Source organism: Amia ocellicauda, chromosome 7, assembly GCF_036373705.1.
Source record: "Amia ocellicauda isolate fAmiCal2 chromosome 7, fAmiCal2.hap1, whole genome shotgun sequence".
Taxonomy (NCBI): domain Eukaryota; kingdom Metazoa; phylum Chordata; class Actinopteri; order Amiiformes; family Amiidae; genus Amia; species Amia ocellicauda.
The window spans coordinates 6,516,702-6,527,718 of NC_089856.1; the positions used below are offsets into that span (position 1 = coordinate 6,516,702).

Here is an 11,017-nt window from a genome sequence, read left to right on the forward strand (position 1 = left end):
AGGCACATGACAGCCCGCCTGGAGTTTGCCAAAAGGCACCTGAAGGACTCTCAGACCACGAGAAACAAAATTCTTTGGTCTGATGAAACAAAGATTGAACTCTTTGGCCTGAATGGCAAGCGTCATGTCTGGAAATCAGGCACTGCTCATCACCTGGCCAATACCATCCCTACAGTGAAGCATGGTGGTAGCAGCCTCATGCTGTGGGGATGTTTTTCAGCGGCAGGAACTGGGAGACTAGTCAGGACATCCTTGATGAAAACCTGCTCCAGAGCGCTCTGGACATCAGACTGGGGCGAAGGTTCATCTTCCAACAGGACAACGACCCTAAGCACACAGCCAAGATAACAAAGGAGTGGCTACAGGACAACTCTGTGAATGTCCTTGAGTGGCCCAGCCAGAGCCCAGACTTGAACCTGATTGAACATCTCTGGAGAGATCTGAAAATGGCTGTGCACCGACGCTCCCCATCCAACCTGATGGAGCTTGAGAGGTCCTGCAAAGAAGAATGGGAGAAACTGCCCAAAAATAGGTGTGCCAAGCTTGTAGCATCATACTAAAAAAGACTTGAGGCTGTAATTGGTGCCAAAGGTGCTTCAACAAAGTATTGAGCAAAGGCTGTGAATACTTATGTGCATTTTTTATTTTTATTAAATTTGCAAAGATTTCAAACAAACTTCTTTCACATTGTTATTATGGGGTATGGTTTGTAGAATTTTGAGGAAAATAATTAATTTAATCCATTTTGGAATAAGGCTGTAACATAACAAAATGTGGAAAAAGTGAAGCACTGTGAATACTTTCCGGATGCACTGTAGTTTTGATTATAGCGATGCAGCTTTCTGCTGATTTACACTATGCAGTATTCCTTCCCCCTTCCTCTCAGCCGGTTAAGACTGACTTTACTCTCAATCATTCAGCAAAGAGTACAGCTGGTTCATGCCATCTCATAGATTTTATGGTATTCTATCTCAGAGAAAATGTCTTACCTGCACATGGGTGTGTTTTATTTGTGATTGGGACTCCAGGAGGTGGGAGGTATCCAGTATTACAGGAACAGTTGTAACTCCCTGGGTTGTTGGTACATTGGGCATTAGTACCGCAAATTGTAGCGTCTTCTTTACATTCGTCAATCTCTGCAGAAAATCTGATTAATAACCATTGCTTCTACTCACTGCTTTTTCATACAATTAAGTTTACTGTTATAAATCATATGTTTGTTTTGCTGGGGATCAGGATTTTGCAACTAAACACTATCCAATACATTACTGTGTTAACATGGTTGTTAGGATTGGTGTCTTTTATGAGACACAATCAAACCTTGACAGGGCCCTCAGAAGCAATCTCTGCATACAATACAATACATTACTCAATAATACAATGCAATACAATGGATATCCCCAGGCCTAATCCCATTCAAATTAAATAGGTTGATCTTAAATTAACCTTGGATAGCAGGAATGCATGGATTTGGATATATTCAGTGTTGCTTACAACTAGGAATTTGCAGTATTTTGATAGGGCAGATGCAAAATAACTCAGCTAGAACTAAGAAAACATTTGAATTATGTGATGGATCCCTCAGTGTCATTGTGTGAATACTTCCATTGCTTCCTTGCTTGATTGCTGCAATATAACTGTTTGTTCAGATAATGCATGTTTTTTTTCTTGTAATGCTGTGTAGATTTAAAATTATATGGTGATTTCTACTTTTCTTAATTGAAAAGTTTGCATAGTTTATGCAGGAAGCTGAGAGAAACAGAAATTTAAAATCTAGAACGACAGTCCAAAGTTTCCGCATTCCCTCTCTTAACTCAGTTCAGTCAAGAGGAATCTTAGAATGGGAACGTACACGGTTCCTAAAATTATGGATCTAAGCATGTTTACTTGTTGCTAAAGTGCAGGGGTGGCTAACCCTGGTCCTGGAGGGTCTACAGGTTTGTGTTCTATCCAGGCCATTAACTGCTTAATTGAACCAATTGTATAGCTTAACTATGCAAAATGTCCCTGTGTTCAAGATATCCAATGATTGGTGTTTTAGAGAGACCTGGAAAACCTGCAGGATTGTGGATCTCCAGGAACAGGGTTGGCCACCCCTGCTATAGTGTATATGTAATATGTACAGCACTCTTCCAGATTGATTCTGTAATATAAGCAACTTTTCAAATATTGCAATTTAAAACTTACTATGATAACTACTATGATATGCTTTTTCAGGGTTTCAGGATATGTTGTGTCAACTTTCTGGATAGTGAAACAACTAGAAAAACGGTAGATTTTCCTTCCCTGCAGCAATTTAAGTCATTATTAGCATTATTAGCATTTCACAGTCTTACTCCTTGATCATAATTATACTTTTTGTAGACAACATGAAGTCTTGCTGTGTCCACAACTGTGGGAAAAATGTATTTCTTTCCAACAGCAGAAGAAATTCATATGCAGTGGAGATTATGCAAGTAAACAATCCCAGATTTAAAAAGGGAAAATATCAGCAATCTACAGCCACGCAAGGCTCTCCACATCAATGTGTTGGTCGCCTCCTGAAGACCTTGGTTCTCAGCCCTCATTCTGTTGCTCTGCGGGGAACCTTAGCACATACCCCTGTGGAGGAATCTACTGTCTCAAGCGAGCAGGATGCTTTGGCTCTGTACCAGCTGTGCCCCTGAGCAGTATCGGCTCAAGGCACTAAGGCTGTCAGCTGCTTTGGTGGTGACTATCCAGTGTGTAAGAGCTCCCTCTATGAGTTTGCAGTGCATGTACCACAGACAGATCATCCAAACCTGGTGTTTGAGAAGAGGACATGGCCTTCTCACCTGCCCCATGGAAGTGATATTGCACACTCTTGCAAGAGTTGTTTGATGTGGGCAAGACCCCATCCATGCTCAAAGTCTGGCAGCCATTTCCAAATTGATGGTAAGTGGCCTGGGTCCCACTTCTTGGTCTCCCAGTTTCCAAAGGGAGTGAGAAGGCTTCTCCATAAGAGCTCAATTAGTCCTCCAGAATGGGGTTTTGATCAAGGTCCCCTTCGAACTGCTGTACTGGCCTTGGGTGTCTGCCTGTGTGGAGTTTGTATGTGTCTGTTTGATTTTTCTCAGGGTACTCTGGTTTCCTCGCAAATTCCAAAGGCATGATGCTTTGATTGATTGCCCACTTTACATTATATGAATGTGTGTTTGTGTGTGTACTGCTCTGCGATGGACTGGCATCCTGTCCAGGATGAAGTGTTTATTAAAATTAGATGGATGGATACTAATAATAATAAATCTCTTACCTTCACAGAAATTAAAATTAGTTTCTGAAACAAGTGTAGCTGGGATTCTGTAGCCAGTATCACAGAAGCAGCTGCCAGTATTATTATCACATTGTGTATGTGGACCACAAGCATATGGGGTGCAGTTGCTATGACCTTCAGAAAACAAATCAACAACAACAACAAAGTGGAATAGATAAAATTGTCACTAACTCCTAGAAAAACATTTGTGGTTCAGCTTTTTCATACATTGTTTCAGACTTGTAGGACTCATGTCATTAAGGGCCCCATTAAATCTAAAATATCTAGAGCAGGATAAGAGTCGCTTTTCCAGACTTCTAAAATGGGCAGGCAAGAAAAACACTGTGAGCCAATCACATTACCTCATGAATAGGAAAAGAAGAAACGTCAGTAACACATTTTTCAATAGATCTCCCTAATTACATAGTAGGTACTCAGTAACCACATGTTAATTACTCATTAGAACAGTGCAATTATGCATTTGTTGGGCCATGCTCAGCAGGGGCTAAGGTTTCATTTCAGAACTGGGGGGACATTGTCAATATGGGGGGTGACGCTGTCAATATTGGAGGGGATCACAAATTTTGTCAAAATTGGGGTGGATGTGTCCCCTATGCCTATGGAGCCAGGCATATAATGTTAAAATTAAGATCAAGGACATATAATGACAATTTAAGTTTCTCTCAACATTGCCTTAACCAATGGCTATGATGCCCAGGAAGGCTCCAAAGGCATCCTTACCAGAAAAATGTGTACTTACATATACCGTTAATAATTTTTACACATTATGTACATGTTAACAACTGCATAATTGCACTGTTCTTATAAGTAGCTAACAAGTAGTTAAGTATCTACTATGTTAATCAACAGAATTCTGCAGAATTCTGGTTACTGCAGCATTGTGGACAGTGGTGAGTATTTCTTCTGGATTCTCCTCTATCCTCTTCTCTGCCCACTAAATGGGGAGCATTGAAAACTGTTTGTGTTGTTCTTTATCCACAGTTATCTTAAATGCTTTCTTTGCAGAGAAGTGACAGCTGCTGAGGCTTTGCTGCACCGTCCTACCTTTATTCTTTTCAAGGCTGCTGCCCTTACATCCTATACTGAACAACACATATAGTTTAGCCCACAGCTACAGTGTGAAACTACAATGTTTGGTCAGTGTAGTAGAGTTGGTAGGGCTCAGTTGCAGGCTACTGTATCTCACCCCTATTTGCAGTGTTTTTCTAACTGCATTTTAGGAGCCCTGAATTTGTTAGATTCCTTAAAGACTGCTGAAAGGTCTGCTGTGCAAGGTCTGCTGTGCAACTCTACATCTGCTGTTATGTCACTGTCTGTGCTTGGCATTAATCATTTTTTTGCCTCGACGTCAGTGCTTTGGCCTCAATGTCAATGTCGTGTTTCCTTGCTCAACACATATCAACACTCAGCCAGTTGTGCATGGCCACTGAGCACTCCCAGTCACAATTCTCTAGTGAAATGAGCTATATTCAAACCAGTGAACCTCAGCTCATAGGGCTCAGCCTGCACTTTTAATGACCAAGCCCCTCGGGAAGCCTCTTTCAGCTTTTTGTGATAGTGGCATACAAACATTTTTTATTTAATTGGGCCCATAGCTTTTTACACAGGCAATGAATAAAAACCTTTATTACAGTTCTTACAGCAATAAGATCTTTATCTGAAACAAATTCAAATGCACTGCAAATGTATTCAGGTATTTCACAGTGCCAGCAATAGTTGTAAAAGTTGTATTTGCAAATACATGAAATAATTGTGAGGAGTCATACTCACGGGCACAATAGGATAAGTAGCATCCAATATGCACCAGACGGTACACATAGTATCCACCCAAGCAGTTCTTCACATCGATTTTTGATGCCCAGTAACAGCACTGGCCACCACTGCGACCGCACACAGTTACTCCAGTTGAAGTTGTATTTATTGGTGGATGCTTGCCACTCATCCAGATTGGATAATTGGTACCACATTGATATGTACCATCACAGCTGGTGGGCATGACGTCCCCACCATATCCAATGAAGCGGTGCCACAGGCCGCTATTTTCATTATCACATGTGGCATAACCTCTATAAACCCCAGTGTTACGCCATGAATGATTCAGGCTGATGTACGAGAAGCATGGGTCTTGGGCTTTATGGTAGTGTGGGAAATAATTTGGGAAAAAGAGGCATTTATAATGAGTTGCGACAAACGATTGCATATCAAAATACATATAAATCCTAATTCTTTTGTAGCTGTATATTTCATTGTTCCAATTAAATTATACTCTGCAATATTCTCATTCTATAAACAGCTGTAAAAAAGTGTAACAGTGAGTTCCTTACTCTTAAAAATGTGTCTTATTTTCTGTAGAACAGTTCTTTGTATTGACCAGATTCTATTGATGTTTACACTTAGAGAATCAAGTATATAAACTTAAACTTTTAACTTACCACTCACTGTAATAATACTGGTAAAGGAAAGCAAGCAACCTTCAGAGAAAGATAAAAAAAAGACATAATCAGGTAGTATACTTTCTGTGAAGAATTGTTTTCAAGATTATAGAGATATAGAGGTTTTTCTGGATTCTTTTGTTGTTATTCTGTCTCTGACTATTAAAATACACCTACCATTAAAATTATAGACTGATCATTTATTTGTCAGTGGGCAAACGTACAAAATCAGCAGGGGATCAAATACTTTTTCCCTCACTGTATCTATTATAATAAATAATGACAAATGTATTAACAACCACCAACTCAACTAATAACTACAATAATATTTTTCTCCTTCCCCTTTTAACTCAAATTGCCATTTTCAACTTTTACATTTTGATTTCTAGATCAAGTTAGATCATCAGGATGGCATGGCGTGGTTTCCCTGCTCATTTCTATAAAAATGTAGTATACACTTTTTGATATTGATTGGACTGTAACTTAAGTCAAAGTTAAGTACTTTTAAAAATGAATTTAAAATTACACTGACAGTGCGCACTACGGAGTGGTTGATGGCATTTGCATATTGTGTTATTTCATTTAAGGCTTATATTTTTGTCTGCATTTTCCCCTAGAATTATCAATTTTATTACAATGGCTTGGTTTTACAGTAACCCCTCCCTCTTTGGATAGTATTCTCAACATGATAGATAATGACAGGTTGTGAATCCAACCCTGATAATCTGAAAAAGAGAATATTACTCAAAGGCCACAGGGTCGCACTGGAATCTCTTAACTTCCGTCAAAAAGAGGCTTTTACACTGCATACCCAACCTATCTGTCAGGGTTTTAAGCCAATACCCTCTCTCTCCACTAGAGGCCACTGTCTCCCTGTCTTTCCTTTTCCTGTATTGTTCTTTTTTCACCTATCAATGACCCAATTAACATTCCTAAACACCCTTGTGCACTTCTGCTCCTGTCCTCTGTTTTCATTGGCACCTTTCTTCCCTGTTCCTGCTCCTTGTCTTAAACCCCTCACTGCCCTCACTCGGGGCGAAGTCTCATCAGCTTTAGCTACGTTTCCAAGCCGTCTCCTGGCTCCCTTGTCTCCTGGCTCTTTGTCTCCTGGATTATTATTGCCTGTCTTTCTGGTTTCGATTCCGTCTTGCCTTTGCTAGTCTGTCTGCCTGATCCCACGACCATAGCTTGTTTCCTCGACCACGTCTTTGCCTAGCCCCTTTGTCTTGTCTGCCCACTCTACGTGAACTGCACCTGGGTCCTAACTCCCTAAGCTCTGCGGTCCTTTCCCTGAGAGACCGTGACACTATCATTGTCTGCATGGGAATGTATAAATATTTGTAACTATGCATAGCAACTGAATTATGATAGGGAAAAAAGATTAATGTTATCTATGCATGTATGTATTCACACTACCAGTCAAAAGTTTTAGAACACCCCCATTCTTCCAGTTTTTATTGAAATTTAAGCCAAGTGAATACCCTGAAATGGTACACTGGTAATGGTAAACTGGCAGAGGTTATTAAAAAAAGTTTAAGTTACAAAAAATTGAAAAATAATGTACATTTTCACAGTTACTACAGACTATATACTGTGTTACTACACCCTCTTAAGCATGCACACATCATTTGAAAGCTTATTCTCTTGGCTACCAGTGTGTTTCATTCTCAAACACATCTGATTCACAGCTTCCATGTCGCACACCGTCATTCTGCTCCAGGGGGGGGTGTTTCTCATTCAGACGGTCACAGATTACTCAGTTTGGATTGGATTTCTTTGCAAATAGACTTGTTAATAGCAGGGGTGGACTGGGCCCAAGAAAGGGCCCTGGACTTCTACCCAAGGGGGCAAAAGCTGGTGAAGTCTGAGTCCCAATAGAATGAGGTCTGGGGGTGGGGGGTAGCCTGAGTGTGATTCTGGGTGCTTTTGAAAGGCGGTCTGAGGGGGGCTTGTGTTGGCAATGTGCGGTTCACGTTGCCGACTAAGTGTGGTCCGGGGGGAGGGGAGGTGGGGGTGTCTACAGTCCACCTATGGTTAATAATAAATATTATTTGATGTTCTATCTAATACAGAGAAGTTCAGCTCCAATTATGTAAAATCGTTGTGTATACTATTAGTACACTGTAAACAGAGTTTTCCATCTTTACATTATGAGCTCTCTATGGGTGTGTGTTGCTTCTACCAAAACATGGGAGGTCTTGTTCTGATCAATAGACTTTCTAGTTCCAAAATAATAATTATCAATATTTTCTGAGATTTTATATTCCTACTCAGACCAAGAATCTGAGTATTCAGAATGGGGGAGGGGGGGCTAAATGCAGTGGGGGTTTAAAAGTCAAATTTATCACATCAGACTAAAAATGCTTCGTTAGAAAGCTGAGAGTCTCAGCTTTCATGGGATACCAAACACTTGTCAAACAACACAAGAGTGAAGAGTACACATAGGATTAAAAGAAGCACACAGATTTGGGACAGAATTAAATCAAAAATCTGCGCAAAGTGTATGCGCGAAAAGTCGCGGAAGAGTCTCAGGAGGGAATCTCGCAGCTCAGCTCCTCGCTGAATTAAATCTACAATGTGAGGAGCTGCGAACAGGGAGGAGACATGTGTTTCTGGCGTGGCTTCCGGGATGGGCGGGCAGTGCGAGAGAAACCACCAGCCAATCAGGGCGCTTGTTGTTCAAGATCAAACAGAGGCAGAAGCGCCACTTCTCCCTGCGAGAGACAGTGGCATTAAGGGGCGGATTAAATCAAAGATTTGACCCACCTGATAATAAAAAACTACAGAACTGTACTCAGTTACGTCTTCATTTTCAGTAAGATGCCACTTTCTTCTAATCATACATGTAGCCGCTATGATGTACAGGTGTGTAGTTTGCTATTACGGGTGGGTCACAGTTTTAATTTTATCCGGCCCCACGGTGGCTCATGAAGGTACAGAAATCTTCCGCTCCGCGCTGTATATCGAAAGCATGAATCTACCGGCTGAAACACAATTACACACCTGTACTGTGTAGCGGCTACAAATATGAGTAGCAGAATAAAATCAAAAGCCGCCATTGATGACAGCTGTGTATTGTCATTTTTTTATGTCTTCGCTGACAACCTTATCCAGGCGTTATCTATAGCCGGTGGATCAATGCTGATGTCTTGGGTTATATGTGAATACCAGAACAATGCAAGTCTCTTATTCAGGGACACTTTACATCAGCGTTTACTTGTCATGTGCACTTTGTATTGTGCTGTTTTATAAGACTTACTGGATGGGGGTGTCTGCCAATAAATAATGTGTAGCGCGGTGCATTCAATAAAAACAGACCCACTGGCTAATACATAACTACAAAATGAACATCATAGTGGTTACATTAATTAATAGAATAAACGATCTGAAGAATGAAGCCGCAAATGAGTCCAGTTCTGTAGTTTTGTTTTAGAGTCAAATATTTGATTAAATTCGGCCCCTAGTTTGCCTGCATAATGTCGGTTGATGTGTGATTGTTAACTGGATGTGTCCCATTGTGATATGTGGTTGTGAAGCCAATATATATTCATGGAGATATTGATATAAGTTGTTCGACTCCGAAATGACTCCGAATCGCTCATTTCAGGTATTTAATTTTCTACATTTTCTGGTGGAGGACCCCCAGACCCCCGCCGTGAATCCCTCATTATGCCTCGCCCTCATTTTCCTGGCTACGCCACTGATCCATACATAAATACTCTTTACAGTACACTTTGTAATATGACATTGTAATATAATTGTGTATATGTCAGTTGTATACACTCACCTAAAGGATTATTAGGAACACCATACTAATACTGTGTTTGACCCCCTTTCGCCTTCAGAACTGCCTTAATTCTACGTGGCATTGATTCAACAAGGTGCTGAAAGCATTCTTTAGAAATGTTGGCCCATATTGATAGGATAGTATCTTGCAGTTGATGGAGATTTGTGGGATGCACATCCAGGGCACGAAGCTCCCGTTCCACCACATCCCAAAGATGCTCTATTGGGTTGAGATCTGGTGACTGTGGGGGCCAGTTTAGTACAGTGAACTCATTGTCATGTTCAAGAAACCAATTTGAAATGATTCGACCTTTGTGACATGGTGCATTATCCTGCTGGAAGTAGCCATCAGAGGATGGGTACATGGTGGTCATAAAGGGATGGACATGGTCAGAAACAATGCTCAGGTAGGCCGTGGCATTTAAACGATGCCCAATTGGCACTAAGGGGCCTAAAGTGTGCCAAGAAAACATCCCCCACACCATTACACCACCACCACCAGCCTGCACAGTGGTAACAAGGCATGATGGATCCATGTTCTCATTCTGTTTACGCCAAATTCTGACTCCACCATCTGAATGTCTCAACAGAAATCGAGACTCATCAGACCAGGCAACATTTTTCCAGTCTTCAACTGTCCAATTTTGGTGAGCTTGTGCAAATTGTAGCCTCTTTTTCCTATTTGTAGTGGAGATGAGTGGTACCCGGTGGGGTCTTCTGCTGTTGTAGCCCATCCGCCTCAAGGTTGTACGTGTTGTGGCTTCACAAATGCTTTGCTGCATACCTCGGTTGTAACGAGTGGTTATTTCAGTCAAAGTTGCTCTTCTATCAGCTTGAATCAGTCGGCCCATCCTCCTCTGACCTCTAGCATCAACAAGGCATTTTCGCCCACAGGACTGCCGCATACTGGATGTTTTTCCCTTTTCACACCATTCTTTGTAAACCCTAGAAATGGTTGTGCGTGAAAATCCCAGTAACTGAGCAGATTGTGAAATACTCAGACCGGCCCGTCTGGCACCAACAACCATGCCACGCTCAAAATTGCTTAAATCACCTTTCTTTCCCATTCAGACATTCAGTTTGGAGTTCAGGAGATTGTCTTGACCAGGACCACACCCCTAAATGCATTGAAGCAACTGCCATGTGATTGGTTGATTTGATAATTGCATTAATGAGAAATTGAACAGGTGTTCCTAATAATCCTTTAGGTGAGTGTATATGTCAATCTACATCATTGATTTTCCACAGTGCCAGCTGTGATAGCGCAGCTGATAAGTGGCTTGGCGCTCCCACAACGTCCCCTACTGTAGTTTGAAAGGAGCCTGAATAGCATATAATAATTCAATTTATCCTTCAGCAGGTGATACAATACCGCTATGCTGCGTCTATCAAACCGATAACGTCTTATTAAAAGGTGATCAGAAGGTCTAGAAAGTTCAGATGGATCTGAAAGTGTACGGCTGGCATCGTCTTCGACGCCTTCAGGCAAGGAGAAGGACGCAGGCAT

The 11,017-nt window shown here is 41.3% G+C and overlaps 1 protein-coding gene across 1 annotated transcript in view; it reads right to left on the bottom strand.

The window, feature by feature from the left end:
• Positions 1–11,017, bottom strand: part of LOC136753809 (putative adhesion G protein-coupled receptor E4P) — a 43,040-nt gene extending 32,023 nt beyond the window's left edge. Inside the window, exon 1 of the mRNA XM_066710197.1 lies at positions 10,969–11,017. Within this exon, the coding sequence (XP_066566294.1) occupies positions 10,969–11,017 (49 nt within the window). The remainder of the gene's footprint in view (positions 1–10,968) is intronic.